Source organism: Dermacentor albipictus, chromosome 6 (genome assembly GCF_038994185.2).
Source record: "Dermacentor albipictus isolate Rhodes 1998 colony chromosome 6, USDA_Dalb.pri_finalv2, whole genome shotgun sequence".
NCBI lineage: Eukaryota > Metazoa > Arthropoda > Arachnida > Ixodida > Ixodidae > Dermacentor > Dermacentor albipictus.
Genome location: NC_091826.1, coordinates 69,775,741 through 69,799,173, shown reverse-complemented (window position 1 = coordinate 69,799,173; position 23,433 = coordinate 69,775,741). Strand labels below are relative to the sequence as shown.

The 23,433-nt window shown below is 42.2% G+C and overlaps 1 protein-coding gene across 3 annotated transcripts; it reads left to right on the top strand.

Annotated features, from left to right (window-relative positions):
• The first annotated feature begins 2,925 nt into the window (after positions 1-2,925).
• Positions 2,926-23,433, top strand: LOC135910464 (zinc finger protein 675-like). 3 transcript variants are annotated; one of them, XM_065442499.2, is made up of 6 exons: positions 2,926-3,109; positions 5,365-5,568; positions 5,654-6,082; positions 7,445-7,601; positions 18,463-19,237; positions 22,886-23,433. In XM_065442499.2, the coding sequence occupies exons 4-6, from the start codon at positions 7,595-7,597 to the stop codon at positions 23,211-23,213; spliced, it is 1,110 nt and encodes a 369-aa protein (XP_065298571.2). In that variant the 5' UTR covers positions 2,926-3,109; positions 5,365-5,568; positions 5,654-6,082; positions 7,445-7,594; the 3' UTR covers positions 23,214-23,433. The 3 variants fall into 3 exon arrangements, with proteins under 3 accessions (XP_065298571.2, XP_070396907.1, XP_070396906.1); XM_070540806.1 differs by lacking the exons at positions 2,926-3,109; positions 5,365-5,568; positions 5,654-6,082; positions 7,445-7,601; positions 22,886-23,433 and adding exons at positions 10,435-10,659; positions 20,585-20,753; XM_070540805.1 differs by lacking the exons at positions 2,926-3,109; positions 5,365-5,568; positions 5,654-6,082; positions 7,445-7,601 and adding an exon at positions 10,454-10,659.

Genomic DNA, 23,433 nt, shown 5'->3' with positions numbered 1-23,433 from the left:
AAAATGAGGACTATTGAAGCACGATAGGCTGATTGGTTTGGCCGAGAAACTCTTCCCCGTCTTTATTTCTTGCAGAGTTCGAATATACAGTTCTTGTCACCGATAGCTGGGTTAACAACAGAAGCTAGGGGAAGTTTGTGGATGACGCACACAATTATATTGGCATCAGCATTGCAACAGAATATATGTACAAACTGTAATATTACTTAACTACCACATTTGCACAGAAGGAAAAAAGTATGCAGAAGCCATGTTGGTAGAGCGCTATAAAAAATTGTCAGACATTTTTCATGCATCAATGCTGCTTTTTGAGGGCTTGTTTGTTTACAATTTTGTTCAAATCTTCACCTTCCCTTATCACTTTTGGCACTGGACTTTGGGAATGAGTAGTTGCTCCCGAATAAGGTGACTTTTCTGCAAAGCCTTACCTTGACATATTTTTCAATGTCTATGCACTGTAGTGTACCCTTGTTAAGCTGAATGATAAAGCAAACAAAGAGATCACTCAGTAGCACATCTGAAACTAACAAGTAGAAAAAAGGCAGGAGCTCCAACACAGCGACACGCAACCAAGTAGAGACTTGTGAGCATGACTCTGCTGTGGCAAGACACATAGCACCCCTCATATCATTGTAGAGAACAATAGAAACCCTGAAGATAATTCTGGGTAACTTCCAATTGTTTATAATGCTGCATGTAACAAAATACACATAGGCCTCTATAGAACAGAGTATGAAAATCGGTAATTAGCTTCGTTATATTGAAATTAAGTTGTATTGAAATTCAACCTTTTACACAAACAAGTACAGTCGCCAATCTATTTTTCTTGCACGGAAAGGGGCCGGAGCATTTTCAGAATTATTGTGCAATGGAAAAAGTAAATCTGAAGAATACCATTTTGATAAATTTTGAGGTCGGTGACGAATGATGCGGTTTCATGCCACGTAACTCAACAATATCATTCACAACGGCAGTACAAATTAAGTGAAGCCAGCCACGCTTCTGCGTGTGCTCCGCCCCGTGGCTGAGCATCGCCTGCACTGGGATGACTCTATTAGGAAAAGCGCCGGAAACGCGGAGTGAACGCTTCCTCTGCCTCTTGCCCTAACAGGTCACCGAAACTCGAGGTTACGCAACCTCCAATACTAAACGTGCGGGAAGACAGCTTACATGGTGCCACGTCCACCATGTGCACACGCAGTCACGTCAGTGGTTTACAGGGTGGTTATGCAGATTATAAAGGACAGACTGCAGGCATGGGTAGAGAACGAGGGGGTACTTGGAGAGCTACAAAATGGGTTCCGGAAGCATAGGAGGCTAGAAGACAATCTGTTCTCACTAACACAGTGCAATGAAATAGCTGAAAAGGAACACAGACCCCTATGGCTGGCTTTTTTGGATATAAAGGGAGCCTATGACAGTGTACTTCAAGAGGGCTTGTGGGGCATTCTGGAAACTTTAGGACTGCAAGATGGAGTAACCAATTTCTTAAAAGATATCTATAAATGTAACCGGGTGATTATACAATGGGAAAAGCAGGTTTCGGAGCCTGTAATGATTCGGCGGGGGTTTAGGCAGGGGTGCGCATTGTCACCTCCGATGTTTATGCTGTAGCTACAAGGTTTAGAGGCCAAAATACAGCAAAGCGGACTCGGCTTCAACCTATCATTGTTCAAACAAGGAAAATTGATTGAACAATCATTACCAGGACAGATGCATGCGGATGATATCGTATTAATGGCTGACAATGCAGGAGATCTGCAGGGATTGATGGACATATGTGGTACAGAAGGAGACAGATTAGGCTTGAAGTTTAACAAAGAAAAATCAGCAGTCATGATTTTTAATGATAACATTTGTGGCGAGCATAAGATACAGGAGGCCACGCTGGAGATAGTCGATTAATACAAGTACCTTGGGGTGTGAATAAATAATGGCATTGAGTATCTGACAGAGTACGAAAAATATCTAACGACTATAGGTCATTAAGTGCAGCAATTATGAAGAGTAGGGCACTGTGGAACTACAATAGGTACGAGGAAGTACGAGGGATATGGAATGGGGTAATGGTTCGGGGCCTGACATTTGCAAATGCAGTTCTATGTACGAGAGCAGATACCTGGCAACAGTTGGAAATTAGGCGATGTGGTGTGGGTAGGCTCACTCTGGGAGCACATGGCAAGACGCCAAATATTGGGGTGCAGGGGGATCTGGGATGGTCTTCTTTCGAGGGCAGAGAGGCCAGTAGCAAGGTAGCATTTGAGGAGCGACTGAGAAAAATGGAGGAAATGCGGTGGGCTAGGAGGGTTTTCCGTTACTTATACACGAGGAATGTTGACACAAGGTGGAGGAAGCGAACTAGAAAATTGACAAGCAAATACTTGGGCAGTAGTGGGGGGACAGGTAAGGAATCATCCGTCAAGAAAAAGGTTAAGGAGACGGAGAGGGGTATCTGGAAAACAGAGATACAAACCAAATCGGCATTAGAGACTTACAGGACGTTTAAGCAAGAAATAGCCAAAGAAAATATTTACGATAACTCAAAGGGAAGCTCATTGTTGTTTGAAGCCAGGACAGGTGTACTGCGGACTAAAACGTACCGAGCCAGATACCAGGAGATAGATTTGTTGTGCGGGGCGTGTGGAGAGGAGGAGGAAAGAACACCTGATACTTGCTTGTAAACAACTTAACCCTGCAGTTGAATGTAACGGGGAACTATTCAAATCTTTGGGTTTTAAAGACAGTGAAAGTAAAATAGACTTTGAACAGGTAGAAATAACTAAACGGAGGCTATCTGATTGGTGGATAATATCAACGCAAAAGGAGTAAATCCATAGGTATGCCATTCAGGGCTAGGTGGCGCGCGCCGCCGCCGCCCTATTCAAAGGGTTGAGCCTCAATTATTCATCCACCCATTCATCGATTCATAGGGTTGAGTCTCAATCATCCATCCATCCAGCCTAAAGTTGGCGCGGTCATTGCTCGGTTTTCTGTGCTTCATTCGCACATTTACGTGCTTAGAACCATAGAGAAAGAAATTCTTAGAACTGAGCGTCATGTTACCGGGTGCAACACGTTCCTCTGGATGTCAAGTGTTCCGCTTCACAGCGTACGTGCCGCTGTACGCAGCCCCTCACCGAGACGTCGTGGATTTCTCGCTGCTCCTTGGTCGCCGTACTCGTCGTAAACCGTGCGAGTCACAGTGGTTCGAATCGTGAGGTGGCAGCAAGTAGTTCACTACGGCGGATGTCGTGTTAACTGCGTGTTTTAAAAGTTGTTGAAGTTCAGCGCACCACGTACGGGGAGAAAAAAAATGGAAGAAAGTATGGCGCGCTGCGTTAGCGCTCCCCTTCGATCACGCCTCTGGGTCTGCAGTTTTTTCTTGTGCCGCTCCACCACTCCTCACGAATGTGCGCGCCTTGTGCGCTTGCTCGCTTGCTCATGCTCGTCAAGGTAGTGCGCGGCGCTGGTGAGGAGCAGCGGTGCGAGCATGGTATTAAAAGGACCTCGTTTTATTGAAATTTAGTCAAACGAATACGACGGTGACGAGAACACATACTGACTGTTCTTGGTTTCCGTCTACTATATCGCTCGTTTTCTATAGCTTCGACGGAAACGATCAACCAGTTCAAACCAAGATCGCTTAACCGTTCTTATAAACGCAGCCGCGCGCCCTCCTCACCAGAGAGTGAGAAAGAAAAGCGTATCGCGCGCATGCAAACTTGAGACAAACTTTGCAAAGCATAAACATGTAGAGAGGCAGTTCCTTTGTGGAGTGCTTTATTTGGCACAACCTTATGCTTTTGGTCTTCCATGCATGTATGGGCTGTGTCGAGGCTTTTATTTCCTCACCATATGAAAATTTTCCAAACTCGCATTTGGTAACTTCACGGTTTTACCATTTTAGTCCACTAAGGGGTGTGACTACCTTTCCTACATATTTTTTTCACGTTAATTATAACTTGTAAGAGCTCCTTGACTGTGGTTGCATATGTTTGGAACGAATCATTATTTACACGTCATTTCAGTAAGTTGCTACCATTCCTAATAGTTTGGTTGTCAATGTAGTATATACCCTCTGCAGAGCAGGAGTGTCTTCAGCATAAGCATATTGCTCAAGCTGACATATTTGTATACTACTACATATTAAATAATAGATGCTGCACTATGCACATCACCTAGGTACAAAATGCAGACTCACTTTTACTGAGACAATTATTAACAGTAATCTGTGATACTATATTCAATAAATAAAATTCTAGGTCCCATAAGCCGTGCTAGAACACATGCTGTGGGAATGCCAGAGACTAATACACGATAATGAGAGGGAGACCTCCACCGACAGCCTCTGCGCGCGATGGCAGGCTGCGCTGCTCAGCTTGAATCTGGAAGACCAGGAGACGCGAACTCTTGGCCGTAACCTCGGCAGGTGCCCCGGCCCACTAACTCGCCGGACGCGAACCGTTCTGATTGGAAATGAAGTTTTCTCCCTCACTCCTACGAGTCAATCAGTACCGCTATAGTTCTTGCAACTCTCAATCATAACTTCTCCTAATCTGAAGATGTCGGTGCTTATGTGCCTCTCATCTATGGGGGAATCGAAAAAAAAAAGCTAGCAGAGAACATGACATCAGGCAGTCAGCCTCAAAAGGTCAACTTCCTCTAATACTGCCCCTGCTTTCCTTTGGGGATCATCTGCGCATTGACTATTCAGTTCAGTTCAGTTTTATTCCTTAAAGGCCCCCATTTCAGGGGGTGTTACATTTGGAAATGGGACCTTCGTGTTGGCAGGACCTATATAGTAAACTAGATTTTGTACTTTTCAAGCCAATGTTTGGTTTGAGGTTGTTTTTGGTGATGCCCTCATCACTATTGGCTGTCACCACCCGATCTGTGCACTACTCTTCACCATACTCTCCACTCTCTCGACTGCTAGAAATTACCACCAACCTTTCGCGTGGTAAGAGCAGTTTTCTCATGAGCCTTCCCTTTATATTCTTCATGACTGACTTTCAAAACTGTCACTTGATGCACCTTATGGTCTTTTTCCTTCTTTGATGCCCTGATCTATGCTGACCACTGCACTAGATAAAGTCATTAACACCACAAGCAGGGACCCATCGGTAAATAGTTTCTGAATGACACTAACACAGTTGGGGGCTCTTGTTCCAATCTGATCATAGCATTGCTGCCAGTGCTTTAAATTTATGGTTTTCTTGCTTGCTGTACCTCAAGTTCCTCTAGGGAGATGCATTTGTTGTTTCACCAGAGTAACATAGCAACTTCACGTGACAGGTTTACTGACTTAGTGTATCTCTAGCTTTGCAGTCACCTTCTCTCTACCTTATTTTACTAATTGTGCAGTGAAAGCCATAGGTCAAGGCAGCCAACCACAGGAAGAGCTCCTTCTTTGCACCTCTGATGGCCCCCACACAACGGTGTGACAGACAAAAGCTTCATGAAAGAATTAGCAGTGCAAGATGGGCGAGCTCGTCACCTTTCTCTGGAATACGCAGTCAGCACTCGTTACTGTATGGCTTACACAAGCCATAGCCTTCGCTGCACGGTGTAGGTTATCTGGTAGTTTAATACATTTGTCATTTCTCTTTCTGCTTCTGTGACTGCATTAATTTTTTTTCTCTACACTGTACAGACTGCTTTGACAAAATGAAGTCACACCCGCCGGTCTCTCTTTGCTGCAGCCAGTGACAAGTCAAAAATGCAGGAGATCCTCCTGCAGGTCCACCCTAAAAATCTGGAGATATGCCTGCCATTTGTCTGCTTCCGTGCTTTCAAGAAATAGTGCCCTTACATATGCCACCAGTACAAAGGCATTTCAGCGGTTTAGCAACTTTGACCAAGTCCACGAATAGCCAAAACCTCCACATGATGGGAATGAAGGAGACCTGCATAAACAGGTTGTTTGTAGAATGGACCAATTGACTCCTTCACAGACTTGTGATTTGCACTTGACATGCAAGATCTTCGTGCAGGGCACACGGTTTCTTGGCAATGAAGCCTCCAAGCAAAGAGAAGGCAGGGATATGGATGCAAAAAAAAGCAGAGGCCTACCGCAGACAAGGTGATCTGCTGGTGTATGTATGTATGCATGTTCCCTTCGAGGAACACTCGCCGCTGCATTTTGTGCCTGCCCACTCCTTATGCTTTTTGCACTACATTTCTCAACTTGCTGTGTCTCAGTGCGCAGGGCTGATGCAGATGCAGCTTTTTGGACACATCAGTGCCTAAATGTCTTTATATGGTGAGCCCTTCTGATGGGGTATTGAAAGGCTGTGAATGAGAGAACAGTAATACAAATGCAACATCTCCAAGAAGTTTGTGCAGAAATCCTGCTGAGATTTAACAACCTTATCAATAGCTCAGTGTGTGTAAGTGAACTTGTGCCCCTGCTCCATGTTTTATCTTTCACCCTTTGTCTCGAGTAGCTTGCGATACCTTTGGCCTCGCAGGCAACTCCAGTTTTCATTCATGATAGCACCGCTCTTCTTCTACGTAGAGTAGTTTTGTAATGGTTGTATAGGTAATCTGTGCAAGAAGCACATGGAAGAGTTTCATGTGGTGCTGTGCAAATGGAAAGTCGCAGTTGGGGGTAAATGGTTTCCTTGCCAATCTCGGTCCTCTTGAACCCTTGACACATTGGCTTGCAGAAAATCATGACTGCTGCACTTATAAACTGTTCAAGGTATGTTTTGCAGATGTCAGCACCTGGACATCTTGTAAGCACGAGTGGACAACTTGCGTGTTCGACCCGGCTTACCTGTGTAGTTCTTTAGTCTCTTGCTGGTGGTATACTAATGTCCTGTGGTTGTGACATCGTCTCACAAATTTCTTGTGGCACTTTGAATGTTATTTAGCACTTGGCAGTAATGCCATTATGCCTGAATATCTCATACTCAATTGTCATGTACTACCCACAATAATTGAAATGCTAACTGGAAATAACTGATCAAAATGTCTATTGTGCATAATTATACGGAAGTGTGACATGTAATCTCCCTGTAGCTGATTTCTAAGTGTGGAGTAGTCCCAAATGGGTGTTTTCAACTCTGGAGTAAGGCACTATGTCAAATGCAGGTGACCTGGAAGTCGAGCACTACATTCGAGTAGTCTCGGAATTGTTTGTGTTTGAATTTATACTGATAGTACCCTCATAAGATATGATAAATAGCTGGTCAACCAAAGTTCCAGTTTAGACTCAACGTTCTGACAAAGGAACTTGTATTTTTCAGAGCCACGAAGACCAGTTCTTTTGTCGAAACATTGGCTGTAAGCTGGGACTTTCCATGTTTTCCACAGTTTATCACTTCAACTCATCTTCCTGCGAACCTTTTGACTTCTTTGAATTTCATGAGATACATTGCATGTCTTGCGTTTACACACCTTGAAAAACTTCCGCTCACGAGGGTTGTTGGTTCATTTACAGAGGCATACCGAAATTTGAGGAATGTGACAGTTGCAGACTTGCAAGTGGCAACCTACTTCGTGCCCCTCTCATGTTTCTCCAGCACCAACAAACCTGGGCCAGACATCACTTCTGCAAGATGGCTGCATCTACTAAATATTGGGCTACAGGATGATCAGTTCTGTAGACATGCTCACAAAACAAAAGGGCTTGAGATACCGTGTTGCTTATGCATTGGCGGTTGCAAAATTCTTGGAACATAAAAGCCAGGAGGCACGGTCTCCCTGCAGCTTTAAACTTCACTTTGGAATCGGCATTTTGCAATATTCTGTGAATAAGTTGTCCCTGCAAAGCTTTGTTCCAACCAAGAACTGTCGTCCTCAAACCATATTTTTGCCTCAAGGGAAAGCATGAGTTGAAAGCCATAGATCAGTATTGCATACTTCGAAGCATGCTGCCTCAAACATATTGTTATTTTTTTTCTGAGTTGTAATCTGAAAATTAAGTCCTGCTGATGACATTATTCTGCCACTCCTGTCCTTTAAAACATTGTCATCTGTCTGTTTTCTTTAGTAAAGTTCCCTCTCTTGTCTCTGTGCAGGCAGCAATCGTCAGAGCTCAGACCACTGAGAAGTAGAATTCGCTTGTTGAGACTTTGTTGAGCTAAATGGCTTTCACCTTTTGTTCTTGTTAAAGAATGCAGTATTGGATTTCGAGACAAGGGTTTTTGATTGGAAGAAAGCTTTCTCTCAACTTTAAGATTTCAGTAAGTTGTGTATTGACAAGTGTACTCCGTAGGTCAGGATCACAAATACATAGGGCACGGCTCAATTCACGTCAGCAAGGTTTGGACCTCTTTCGTGGTGTTTATGTTCCAGAAGCATATGTACCGATTGTCTTTGTTGTTCGTCCAACATAAAACCATATTGGGATTTCTGTTTCTAGCTCTACTTTATAGTTTATTGCCTGGTCATGTGATGTCTCTATGTGTCCTATTTGTTTTTCTGACTGCTACATCAGGTAGAGTACGCACTGCAAACTTTCAGTGGCTAAATTATTTTCTTTTCATTGACACTTGAACAAGAAAAGAAACAAGTGTCGTTCAGAACCTGAACTGATTGTTTCTTCAATGCCTTCTTTCTTAGTATGTGTATGTTGTACTGTACTTATGGTAGCACTCAAAAACAGTCGACAGCTAACATAGCACGATGGTTTCCTAAGGTCATTATGTAGCACTAGCAAACATGCCTCTTTGTATTAAAGATTGTGAAAGGCTCATCTGACATCAGTAGCTTTGTTTATTTGTGCTCTAGGTTGCACAGTTTCATTTGAAAGAAGCACGTCTAACTACAATATAGCATACTTCTGTGTATCGGATTCACAAAGCATGGCGCATTATTTGTATCAAGCCTCTGTGCTAGATTATTGCTAACAGCGCATTTGGTTGGTCATTTGAAGTGCTATAAGAGTGCTCTGATAATTGTGTAGTGGATCAATGGCGCTGTATTAAAGGGTAAAAAGATTTTAGCTTTAATTATTTGATCTTTTTTAATGCTGTATGAGTGTGATTATTGTCACAATGAAGCTTAGGCACTTCACCCTTTGAAGTTTTGCAGGAGTGGTCAGAAATGGCCAATCGAATGTGCCATGAAGTTCTCCAGCTTCATTATTTTTGTATTCAAGTTCTATCTGCTTAATTAAAGAGTTGGAGAGGAACAGTCTTTTGTTGGAAAAAAAAAAGCAAGTGGTTATTCATATATTAGTTGTTTAAATTTTGCATTAGGCTTTGAAACCAGCTTTGGAGCTTTTCTTGGTGTTGGAATAAGAAACAAATTGTCTTTGCAGGCCTCTATAGCCCTATACAACCAGAAATTGTATTATCATCAATGAGAATAGTGCTGTTAGATGACTTCACTTGCCCACTTCCTGGAGTTCTTTTTGAGAGGCACCGTATATGTTTAGAATTCGTCGCAAATTGGTGCTTGTTCATAGATTGGTTTGCCACGTAGGTTTATTGTTCATTGCTTTGCGAGATATCCGTGGCTTTTCTGGAGCTCTGTTGGCTGTTTCTTTACCTCCATGGGAGTTATAGTAGCTGCACATACCTTGGTGGGACGTACAGAATGTGGTGAAGATGCTGTGATAAAAGTGTTAGAAGTGCTTACTGCTATTGTTAAGCTCAGAATGATGCTGTAGGTTGTCTACCATTGAATGATCTGGTTTGTTAAAATTCTCTTCTCTGTAGTCGTCTTTTAATGATGTGCAAGTTTTGGATGCGATGAGTCTTTTTCTCATTGTGGTAATAAATTGAGGTGTCTCGACACCTAATTTTTAATTCAATATGTATGCCGTATTGTATGTTCTAGCTGTGGCTAAACTTACAGCATTTTGAAAAGTGTTCCCTTTCTCTTTACTTTTATTTATTACTGCTAATACCTTACAAGAGCTTCACTTCAGGCAAAGATTTTTTTTCTTCTGATTTTGCTTTATACACAAAAAAGCACAAGGTCATGATAAGTGAATCTGCATTGTACGGACATATAGTGCTCTGAAGTTAATAATGATGATGACAACAAATATTTACTGCACAAAAGGAAGCTACAAGATCAGTTTGAGAACTTGAGCAGGGAAATTGTCAAGAAGAATTCAAGAGGCAAGATGAAAATGAAATTGTACGCTTTCTCGCTCGGACTTCCATTTTTGGCGTTGGAAGATGCTCCCACTAGGCCTCTATGTCAACTTCTGAAGCTTGCATAATAATGTACACAGCTGTCCCAATATTGCAAGCTGCAGTGATGCCTTCTAGATTAATATTAATTGGCATATGTTTGCTGAACAGCATACCCATGCACAGAGTTTCACTCTTCTGGAATTCTGTAGTCTATGAAACTACAGCAGCCTACGATTGTCAAAATCACGGGTGTTATCAAAACATGATCTTGTCCCTAAGCACACCATTTTTTGCATCTTGGGTTCAGTGTACACATGTGGCATGGTTTGCGCTCTTCCTTGGGACCTAAGGTGGCTGCACCACACAACAAGTTTCACGCCGAGCGTGCAGGTTGAAGTGCTTGCCGAGTATACACGTGGCTCTCGTTCCTTGTTTCCCCGGGATTGAACCGGCCCGTGGTTGTTAAGCAGGCTAGCAACAACCGTGATGTGCGGAGTGCCGAAGCCTAATACCATTACTCGCAACCCCATACACTACAGGGCACCAGCCTTTTGTTGCACCACAGGTATTATACCTGCCCAAGCCTTGGTTGTAACACGTTGGCGGGCTAGTTGGTTAGAATCCATGGTAGAGTGTATAAGCGCGACTGGATGAGGACGTAGAAAGACAGATGCACAGACACAGCGCTTCACCTTCAACTATAGATTTTATTGTTGCACGCATCGATAAATATGTACCGTGCGAGCGGAAACAAACGTAACAGCATAAAAAGAACATTGAGTGGTGCATTTCGTTGAACCGAACACGTGTGCAAGGCAACGGAAAAACATTGTACTACAATGGTCACAAAGATGAACCGAGGAATTGTTTCTGCTTTTCTGATAGTGACACCGAAGGCTTGCTTACGCACGTTTGCTCAAATTTTGCAATCTCGTAGGCCTCTGCAATCTCCTTCGTCATCCTGCTATGAGCCTTGTACAGATGGAAGTGCTTTCAAACATGGGTTTGCAGGAACAATCTCGGCAGTGAATACCCAAATGACCCGAGATTACCTGACGTTATAGTGATGCTCTTTTAATCTCTCGTTGATGCATCTGCCGGTTTGACCAATATACGTTCTTCTGCATGAAAGTGGGATGGCATAGACAACGTTACGAGTACAGGTTACAAATTGTTTGCGATGTTGGGTAGAACATGCGTGTCTTTTATTATTCTCTGTGCTATTCTTCGGTCACAGCGGAGCAATCCAGGCAGCCACAGAGTCGATCGACAAGTAACCGCTTGCTTGTTCTACGCAGTTGAAATCACCAGACAGCCCCGGGATCATCACTCGCCACCACGTCGCTGTGAAGCTTGCTAGCAGCGCAGCACCAGGTCGAGTTCAAGTCATCTTACAGCGGCCAGGCTGCAAACTGCGTCTGCGCTCCAACCAGCGTTGACGTCACTCTGCGGTTACATAAACGCTGCCCCGGCGGAAGAAGGCGTCATAGCGGAGCAATCCAGGCAGCCACAGAGTTGATAGACAAGTAACCGCTTGCTTGTTCTACGCAGTTGAAATCGCCAGACAGCCCCGGAATCATCACTCGCCACCACGTCGCTGTGAAGCTTGCTAGCAGTGCAGCACCAGGCCGAGTGGAAGTCATCTTACAGCGGCCAGGCTGCAAACTGCGTCTGCACTCCAACCAGCGTTGACGTCACTCTGCGGCTACATAAACGCAGCCCCGGCGGAAGAAGGCGTCATAGCGGAGCAATCCAGGCAGCCACAGAGTCAATTGACAAGTAACTGCTTGCTTGTTCTACGCAGGTATGTCAGTAACTACCTACCTCGTAATAGATACAACACTTAGGCTTCTGGATTGCTCTGTCTATTGCCAATAGAATGTCTGATAAGCCACCTTCGTCTGTGAAGGAAATAGCTAAGGCGCTTGCAGATTCGTCAGATCGGCTCGATAAGCAGCATGCCGAAATAAAAAAAGTTACAGAAACGGAGATCAATTACGTGAGGGAGGGCATGGACTTCATTAATGAAAAATTTGAAACGTTCAAGACAGAAATTGTAGAAATAAGGAAGGAACTTGTTCAAGTCAAAGCCAGGAATAAGGAAATTACGAATGAGAACACCCGCCTTTCAAAAGACTTGAAAGAAATTAAGAAAGAACTAGTCGACCTGCACCAGCACAGTCACAAAAACAATTTGGAGGTGAAAGGCATTCCTGTGGCTCCAGATGAAAAGCTTGCCTCAACCATGAAAGCTATTGCTGTCTGTGTCGAATCTGAAATCCAGGATTCAGACATGGAGGTAATTCATCGAGTTCCCACAAGAGACAAGGCGAAGCAAAATATCGTAGTTTTGGGTTGTGTCCAGTAAGGTCAGGGACAGATTCCTTAACGCGGCTAAAAAGCACAGAATAAACACGTCTCTTCTTGGCTTTAAGGATATTTCTCCAATTTTTATTAATGAACACTTGTGTCCAGCGAACAAGGTATTGTTGGGCAAAGCGCTGAGTGCAAAGAGGGAACAAACTGGAAATTCAGTTGGGTGTCTGATGGGAAGATCCTCATGCGCGAAACAGAAAATTTGCGTGTACTGCATGTGACATGCGTAGAGGACCTTGCTAAGGTGCAGTAAGCGTAAAAAAAAGATAAAAAATGAAGACTTTAACAGATATCGAAGAAACATGGAAAGGACATGATTTTTTGTCCTTAGTCCACTGCAACATCCGTAGCATTAGCAGAAATCTAGACGTATTTTTAACCTACATATCGCAACACTCATTTTCCAACGACATCATCGCGATAACAGAAACATGGCTCAGAAGGGATGAAAAAATAAAAATACCTGGATACACGATGCTATCGCAACCTAGAGAAAGTACAGCACGTGTTGGTGGCGTCGCGCTTTTTATAAGCCACAGGCTCGGGTTTCAATGCCTAGTTAACAGTTCGTACAGCAATCAAAGTGCCGAAAACCTTTTTGTGAAACTTGAATGTGGTGTTGTTATAGGCGTAGTTTACCGTCCTCCTAGCTCATGTATTAATAATTTCATCCCTGTGATAGAAACTGTTATCGGCCCTCTAATACATGTCCGCAATCCGATTATCATTTGTGGTGACATGAACGTCGACTTGTCTAGAGATGACTGCTATGAGTACATATTTTTTCTACAGTCCTTTATTCTTAAAAATGTGATTTCATCCCCTACTTGTGTTTGCAACATGTCTTCAACTCTCATCGATCATATTTTGTGCAATATTGATATCGATGTACGGGCAGGTGTTTATGATACCACAATTGCTGATCATTGCCCAACATTTTTGTTTCTGCCTCAGGATTGTTTGCATTCTTTTCACCAAACGCACCACAAATATTCGACAAGGCTTAACTATCCATGTGTACGCAGCATCTTACTCACTACAGATTTTGATAACCTCTACAATGACAACGTTCACACGGATTGTCAAAACGGTATTGACTGCATTACAAATGCGATAGAAGAATTGCAGTATGCTTTTTTTTTTTCAAATACCCTAAAGGCCCAGCAGGCATTACATAGAGGGGGAACAACAGTTAGTACAAAGCAACGCAGTACTACGGTGTGTACAGAAGTCACTCACCGTTAACAGCATGTTGAAGAGAAAAACAAAATATAAAGATACATATCAACAATAATCAACAAACATTCAATTGTTACAGAGAGTAGCGTTATATATACACACACATGTATGAAGTGAGGAGAGGGGAAGAATGAAGGTTACAGCTCAAGGTGACATTTCAGGCTGGTTACAAACGCTTCGTAATCAATGACAGATGCAATGGTGCCAGGCAGAAGATTCCATTGACGGATGGCTAGGACGAGCGGCAAGTGAAAGAAGAGGTTAGTGCCAGCAAAGATGGGTTCGACTTTGAGTTGGTGGTCAATGCGTGGGAATATGCGAGACGGCGCAGCTATGATTATGCCATATGTCCGTGGATGAATGAGTCCATACTTGCTCTACTGAAAAGGAAAGACTACTATTATAATAAATTAAAACATAACAAGACTAACAACTACTACAAAAGCCAGTTAAAATTTTTTCGAAACAAATCAGATGCTAATTCGCAAATCAAAGAAGGTCTGTTATACGAACTTGATTAAACGACTAAATGGCAATGGAAGGCAAATATGGAAAATAGTAAGAGGTCTAGTAGGATTACAGGATAAACAGTATGTTACTCCCGAAAATCCGTCTCCTCAGATTGCTAATGACTTCAATGATTATTTCTCATAAATTGATGACAATATATCTAAGCAGTCTGTACTATCAATTCCCACAACTAGGATCCAGAGAAGCGTCAACAGTGATTTTTCATTTGGTGAAATAACTCTTGAGGAAAAAAAAAGGTATCGTAGGCAAATTATTGGTTGATAAGGCATCCGGACTTGACGGCATTCAAGTTAAGATATTGAAAAACAATATTGATGTCTTATGTGTGCCCTTTTGTCACGTGTTTAACCATGCGATAAGTAGTGTTTACCCAAATATACTGAAAGTGTCAAAGGTTATCCCTGTTTACAAAACTGGTGATCCGAACCATCCGAGTAGTTATAGACCTATTTCAATTCTTAGTGTAGTTAACACACTATTCGAAAAGCTCATTGTGCTGCAGTTACATGCATTTCTTGTAAGCATTAACATTATCTGCCCGCAGCAGCATGGCTTTGTTGCAGGTAGATCTACATCAACCACAGTCTTAACACTTTCGCAATCGCTTAACTCTACTCTTAACAAGAATAACATTGCTGTGTCAATCTTTCTTGATATAAGAAAAGCGTTCGATACGATCTGTCATTCCATACTGTTTGTAAAACTGGAATCTTATGGTATCATTGGAAACGCGCTTCAATTCGTCCACATCTACTTTAAGGCACGAAGGCAACAAGTGGTAATTAACAAACATCATTCTGCTTTCACCGATATTGTATGCAATCTACCGCAAGGCTCGGTTTTAGGCCCTATCCTGTTTTCATTATATATAAATGATTTAACGGGCACACTTAACCTGTCAAAAGTTTTGATTTACGCTGACAATACCGCCTTAGTTTACTCAGGGGACTCCCTCTCGTCATTACAAGACACTACTATATCTGGTGAACTGCTAAAAGTAGCTAAATGGTTTTCAGAAAATAGACTAGCCCTAAATACTGATAAAACTAAGTATATTATATTTCACTCTAACGGGAAAATACTAAACTACAGTGAGTTCACTTTGACTCTAGCAAACCGAACTCTGGATTGTGTTGATTCATTTAAATATTTAGGTGTTACTTTAGACAGTCACTTGCACTGGAGAGAACAAATTAGCGTTGTCTGTAGAAAACTCGCTTTCAGCTGTTACACACTGGCCCGTGCCCGGCAATATTTTTCTCGTGCAAAATATAAGTGAGGCGTGCAGACAGGACACAAGAGTAGAGAAGTGGACAACACGAACGCCGTTCGTGTTGTCCACTTCTCTACTCTTGTGTCCTGTCTGCACGCCTCACTTATATTTTGCATAATGAATCCTTACCAACTAGCTCAGCTTTCTGTCGTTCTTTCCTCGTGCCTTGCTTCGTTGCATATACTTTTCTTTGTTTCATACCCACATGAGCTATGGTTGTGAAATATAGGGGCTAACATACAAAACTTACTAAACACCTATAATGCAGTTGCAAAAACACGCCCTAAAAATAATAACATTTTCCTCTGTTCATCACCCAAGTAGCATTCTGTTTACTGACCTTCGTATTCTTTCTTTCACGGCGTTAAGAAATTATAAGATCACTTGTTTAGTTCACAAAACACTCAACACCAAATTTCCCTTACCTAACACCATATTTAACTTCCCACGTGCAAACACCAGGCAAGCAACTAACTTTAACTTAAACCTTCCTTATTGCAGCAATGTACACGGTAAACAATTAATAGAGTTCTTTGGCGCTATAACTTGGAACACTTTGCCTGTGGAAATAAAAGTAACCAGAAATTTTGATCTTGTATGTTAACGCTTCTCCTTGTCTAGCCAAACGTAATAGCTCTTCCCTAAAAAAAACAAAAGTACTTGTTCATGTAAAAAGTTTTCTTACTCATTGAGCAGATATGTATTTGGTTGACCTGTATATGTACTTTTGTGTATTGGACCAGCTACTAGCCACATAGGCAATTGGTCCAACTATTTTTGTACACATTACTTGACTTGTTTAAATAAAGCTCACTTTTTGATTGATTGATTGATTGATTGATTGATTGATTGATTGATTGATTGATTGAACCTGTTTGCATAGCTTCTGTAGACGCTCAGGGGCAGAGAAAACCACGTCTACCCCCAATTTCGCTGCTATTCTTCTGAGATTATGTGAAATGCAATGAATGTGTGGTACCACAGCAGCTTTCTTTGCTCTAGCATTGGCACTGCTTGCATTCGACGCGTTTTTCCCTCCGCGACAGAAGTTAGCATACGTATCGGGTAACCAGAATCTGCCAGGCGCTTGGCCTGCTCTTTGAAACTGGCTTCCATTTTGTGGTTGCACGACCTCGTCAAAATGGAAGCCAGTTTCAAAGAGCAGGCCAAGCGCCTGGCAGATCCTGGTTACCCGATACGTATGCTAACTTCTGTCGCGGAGGGCTTAAGCAAGAAGGGCAAAAACGCGTCGAATGCAAGCAGTGCCAATGCTAGAGCAAACAAAGTTGCTGTGGTACCATACATTCATTGCATTTCACATAATCTCAGAAGAATAGCGGCGAAATCGGAGGTAGACGTGGTTTTCTCTGCCCCTGAGCGTGTACAGAAGCTATGCAAACAGGTTAACACAGAGAATAACAAAAGACATGCATGTTCTACCCAACATTGCAAACAATTTGTAACCTGTACTCATAACGGTGTCTATGCCATCCCACTTTCATGCGGAAGAATGTATATTGGTCAAACCGGCAGATGCATCAACGAGAGATTAAAAGAGCATCAATATAACGTCACTAAGGTAATCTCGGGTCATTTGGGTATTCACTGCCAAGATTGTTCCCGCAAACCCATGTTTGAAAGCACTTCCATTCTGTACAAGGCTCATAACAGGATGGCGAGGGAGATTGTAGAGGCCTACGAGATTGCAAAATTTGAGCAAAAGTGCGTAAGCAAGCCTTCGGTGTCATTATTGGAAAAGGAGATACGATTCCTCGGTTCATCTTTGTAACCATTGTAGTACATGTTTTTCCCTTACCTTGCACATGTGTTCGGTTCAACGAAATGCACTACTCAATGTTCTTTTTATGCTGTTACGTTTGTTTCCGCTCGCACGGTACATATTTATCGATGCATGGAAAAATAAAATCTATAGTTGAAGGTGAAGCGCTGTGTCTGTGCATCTGTCTTTCTACGTCCTCGTCCAGTCGCGCTTATACACTCTACCTTGGTTGTAAGTGCTGAAAAAAACATTCCGTTTACACATTGTCTTTACTAGGCAGTATAACAGAAATTTATTTATAGCGCTGCTCCTTTAAGAACAGCCTAGGACATTCGTGCAGCTTTACCATGAGGCAATATTACAAGAAATCTGCTGTTTGGTGTTTCCAGACACCAGCAGAAACGATTTATTGTATGATTTATTGTATGTAGTTGTATAAATTGTGTGAAAAGCTGTACAGAACATTGGCATAAGAGGAACAAAAATGACAGCAGAAAACATGCTATTTGTTCCTCTTGTGCATATATTGTATCGCCTTTGTATGCCATGAATCTTTACGAGATGCTCAGGCTTTTATCGGTCAAACAAAGACTAAGCATTTCAGAGCTAAGCAAACGCTGGCATCATACAGCAGTTTTTAAAAAAAAGAAGGAACACTGCTGTTGATAAGTTCCCTATTGCTAAGTTGCCATGACAACTAAGCACCTTCCAATCAATGATACCAAAGCGAACCTTTGCAACATTTCCAATATTTTGTATACTTTTCTTTAATATTTAATCACACTGACATTCTAATTGCCACTGGTGCAAAGTATCCTTGAAATGTGTTGTGCTTCATGCTGCTTGCTAAGAAGTAGCTGATGTAATGTTAAACAATAATGTCTCGTGGGGGATCAAACTTTTTACAATCTCTCATTTATTGCGTGTTTTTTTTTGTTCTTCTAGTTTTTCATGTTCTGCACATAGTTCTTAGTGCCTGGTTGTTTTTGTGCATGCATCCACTTTCCGTGTTCTTGAAAAAGACCAGTTGTTACAAATGCCTTTTTGGTTCATGTCCCTGTTGTGCTTCTTGTTAGCCTTTGCAGTGTGTTATCAAATTAATGACTTTCGAACTACCACCAACACAAGCATTATTTAATAACAGCAGGATTCATTTTTCAATCTTGCAGAGTATGTAGGCCCAGGGTTCATGTGCATCGTTAAGGAGGAGCCGGCAGCTGCTCCAGCTGCTGTTGAAGATGAGTTTGAAGCAGCTACCAGGAGCGACAGTTCGCAGACAGCAAGCAGTCGCCGAGACCTTGAATGCTTCGGGGAAAGTGCCCCTAGCTATGAATGCGAGATGTGCCACAAGGTCTTCAGCACCAATCAACGCCTTCTCCAGCACTCCGTAGCGCATGGGCGCGAGTGGAATTTCTGGTGCAGTATCTGCGGAGCCAGCTTTCCACGAAGCGAAGATCTGTTGGAACACGGAATCAGCCACGTCGACAAACAGCAGCACTGCTGCTTGATCTGCTACAGGTCCTTCTGTAATGCGGGCATGCTTCGAAAGCATGTCTGGTGTCACACTGCTGTTCATAAGAAGCGTGAAGCGGCTACCGGGGGCGACAGTTCGCAGAGGGCAAGCAGCCGCCGAGACCTTGAATGCGCCGGGGAAAGTGCCCCTCGCTATGAATGCGAGATGTGCCACGAGGTCTTCAACACCGATCAACGCCTGCTCCAGCACTCCGTAGCGCATATACACAAGTGGAAGTTCTGGTGCAGTCACTGTGGGGCCAGCTTTCCACGAAACGAAGATCTGTTGGAGCACAAGAGCACCCACATCGACATGCAGCAGCACCGCTGCTTAGTCTGCCACAGGTCCTTCAACCATGCAGCCCTGCTTCGAAAGCATGTCTGGTTTCACGTCGAACGTCCGACATTCTACTGCCACCTGTGTCCCATGGTGTATGTTGTTCGAGTGATCTCTTTCTTTGCTTGTTTTAATCAAATGCCTTGACCATGGGACCTTGCACATTGCAGCTGCGCTAAGCAATTATAATCAAACTTTAGTTTAATGAACCTTGGTATTATTGAATATTCCATTTAAGGATGTACTTTTAATTATTTTACTCACGTTCGTAGAGCCTAACGTGCTGAAGATCTCAAAGCAATGAAGTAAACTTGACAGCTTGCATGATTTAGCGATGCAGGAATATAGATAAAGTAAGTGTATGCCATGTTTCAGTTCATGTGGTGGACAACATTGGCCTGTTAAAGGAGTACTAACGTAAGATTTTCTGCTTATTTAAAAAAAAATATTGGCTAAGCATCAGAGTCCAGCATATAATTTACTATAATTAATGCGAATAACCTGTATCAGTTTCAGTACCCACAAGAAGGGTGTGTCATGGCATCATGATATGTTCACTCGCTCCTTCACTGTGATTGCTGCTGGAGCACTCCTGGTTATATATTTATGAGCATCATCATACATATTCTCATTGCTATGCGGCATCTCCTAATTTTGCAGTGTAATGATGTCATGGTAAGGTAAATGATACGGCACTTCCAGATCTAATTTAGTATCAAATTAAAATGTCTTTGAAGTGTTTTATGTCCTCTATGCTTGCTTGCTGCTAAGTGCAAGAAGTGTGTGTGGCACTGTTTTGACACCCTTTAAAATAAATGCCGGTACTTTTTTCATATATTTGCCTCTCTCATGAAGGAACACCAAATGCATACCACAGATGACTACATATGCAGAGATAATTACATCCCTTTTGTTTATGAGCAAATATAATGTATCGTGTAAGTGTTTCTGGTGTTTCCAGTTTAACAAAGTTCTGAGATTTTCAGAAATCATTGTCAGGTCCCGTCAACTTTGTCAAGTTGAGGATAAACGTTGTAGAAAGGTTCTGATTATGAAGTGCAGTAGACAGGCAACCTCTTCAACATATCTAAGCAGCCACCCTGCCTTGTGCCAATTGCACAAACATTTTAGCTATGAAACAGCAGTTATACCCGTCAAACAACAGCCAAGTGCACATGTAGATAAGTATATGTATGTATCGGTGTGAAATAATGTCAATGATTCCAGATCCAGCACTACCAGACCTACTTTAGCATCAAATTAAAGCATCTTAAAGGTGTGCCTTTGAATAGATAATGTCCAACCAACTAGCCGACCAATGCTTCCTGATCCTAAATATGTTTCTCAAATCTTGCCTGCTAAGTGTTATTCTTTTATGTGGGAGAAGCAGGTTGTAGAGTTTCAACAACTTTGAATTTATGTGCCAGCACTCCTTCATGCAGGTTATCCACCCTTATGGAGGAACACAAGATGCACTCAACACACTTGATGTCTATGCGAACTACGTATGCAGAGATAAATACATCATTTTTTGTGCTTGGGTATATACGATACAATTCTCATAAGTGTTTTCGACTTAACAAAGTGCTTGAATGAAGGGAAACAATTATCAGGTCCCGCCGGCTTCATTAATAGAAAGTTTAACTAAGTTTCTGTGGAGATTTTAATCATTAGCAGTAGTCTTGTTACTGCAAGAGAAACAACCTTGTGAAAATATTTTATTAGATCTTGCACTAATTGCTCAAACATACCAATGAGCACAGAAATATTCATCACTTTACCCAGTTCTCTGCATCTTCTGGATACTTTTTTTACATGCACACTTTTGCTCCACTAGATGAAGTGGTAACTGTTGTGCACATCATCTGCATTTGACTCGCTCCTTGCATCCAAGTTCACTTGAAACATCATCACTTTGCACTTGTGTTTTTCAAATCAGCCTGCACCTTATGTTGTGCATCTAATGTTGCCTACCACTGCTAACTGCATTGTAGTGACTTCTTTTGATTCTCCAAGCTTGAAAGGAAAATGCCTGTTCTTGGCTGCACAGATATATATATATATATATATATCTGTGTGTGTATGTGTGTGTGTGTGTGTTTATATATAGAATAGAATAATATATTTGATATTGCCTGACAGATTCATGCTTTCCTGCAGGTTCTTGATTGGCGCCATATATTTAGAATCTTTGACTACATTTCACACAAGAGGCAGCAGCTGCCACATATTTCTGGTCTCACTTTAACCCAGTCTTGACTCAACAAGGCTTGGCTTCATTGGTCATCCCATTTATGCCTAAGATAGCTGATGGCTCACATTTTGTTTAAAATAGTGCGTTGTCATTAAATATGAAAACTGCAGTGTTATATTCCTATTACTCTATAATGTCTTTTATACGCTAGCATTACAGCAGTGTTGATAACATATCTCTTAATGCGAGATGTGCTTAACCCAGTTTTCTGTAACAACTTTCTGGCGACAGATCTGGCCGTCTTTGTCTGCCAATCCCAAAGAAGAGCACATACTGCTACTGAGTATGTGGCAGTATGTATGTATCGCTCTTTAATGAACCGCTGTGATGCCAAGTTGGGTCATTGCTGCCATACACCTCTCTGGCAACCTAATAAACAGCAAACACTGAGAAGTTGGCTGATAAGCTCTGCTAATGGTGGCACATAAATCCCTTTTGGAACAAAAGAGGGTGAGACACTGAACATGGCCAAAGTTTCTTGAGCAGTTTTACCACGGTTGTGCTGCTAAGCCCGAGGGGGCAGGATCAAATCCCAGACGTGGTGGGAGCATTTCTATGCGGATGAAATGCAAAAGTGGCCATGTGCTTTGCATTGAGTGCACTTCAAGGAGCCTCAGGTACTCAGAATTAATCCATAGTCTTCCGCTACAGTGGGTCTCATAATAATACCATGGTCTTGGCATATAAAACCTCAGAATCTATATTGTTTAAATTTTACCAGGATAGGTTGCTGGCTAAATTTGTAATAAAAAAGGTCACCGATTTGCTAAGGTTCCAAAAAGGCAAAGTTGTCCTTAAAGTGACTACAATGAAGCTAAATTTAATCACTTTTTTCCTAAAATATCTACGCTGGATGAAAAAGGGATGCCATAGGCAAATGTAGTATCAAGCTTAACTGATATGTTACCGCTGCATTATGTTCAAACATCTAAGCAAGAAAAGTATGCAAACTTAGGAAAGTGTGAAGTCTCCACTTTGAAAATACACTTCCAACTGCTGCCACATTGATGCCCCATTTATAATTGTTTAATTGTAGCAAACCTTGGATAATAAAGAAATTTGATAATTTTGAGTTTCAGTTAGCATAGTGTAATAGTTCGGTATTGCCAATCTTATTTTATTGTCTTGCAGAAGGAACCTATTTGGATAGCTTGTCAAAAGAGCCATGTGCATTTTCATTGTATAGAGGTGTAGCTATTCAATTCCAAACAACACGTAAATGAATAAATTAACGGTGGATGAACAGGATGACCAAGTATGTTAGCAATACGAGAGATCACAAGAATAATAGCAAGAACATTCTACCCTGCATCTTTTTGCTGTCTCTGCATATAAAAATCAACCACTTCGCCAAACAGCTCACTTTTGCATTGAATACACAACATCCACCAAGCTTTTTATATTTGACTTGAGTGGCATCTTGAGCTACCATATGCCTTGCATGTTGTGTCTACATAGCTGCAAGTTTACACTCTCATCTTCATTTCAGGTTTCCCGTTCGGCAGCAGCTGTTAGATCACCTGCACACCCACGATTGTGTCCCCTTTGCGTGCGAGCAGTGCGGTGCCACTTTCATCTTCGAGGCAGAGCTGACGAGGCACAAGAAGAAGCACGAGGAAGTTCGGTGTCACAAGTGCCCCGAGTGCAACAAGGCCTTCCTCCAGAAGTCCCACCTGGCTGAGCACCGAACGATACACACGGGAGAACGGCCGTTCAGCTGCAACATCTGCACAAAAAAGTTTGTGCGCCAAACCCGCTTGGCTGTACACATGCGGAAGCATGGAGATCAAACTAACGTCCAGCAATCAGATTCTTAGGCTTCTGCTGTGCCTATCTTTGGTCAGAATGCAAATGTACATTGGAGAGGTTAGTGCCTACCAGATGTAGTCTGTGTAAACATCTCACGGAAGTAAAGGCATTGGTTACACGTTTTTGTCTTTTTGCAGCATTAGCACAGTCTGCAAGCCAGCTAATGATGTGCAAGTTGTAATATGTCGCCCCTCTACCTGAAGTAAAGCAAATGCTCCCTCTTTTGAA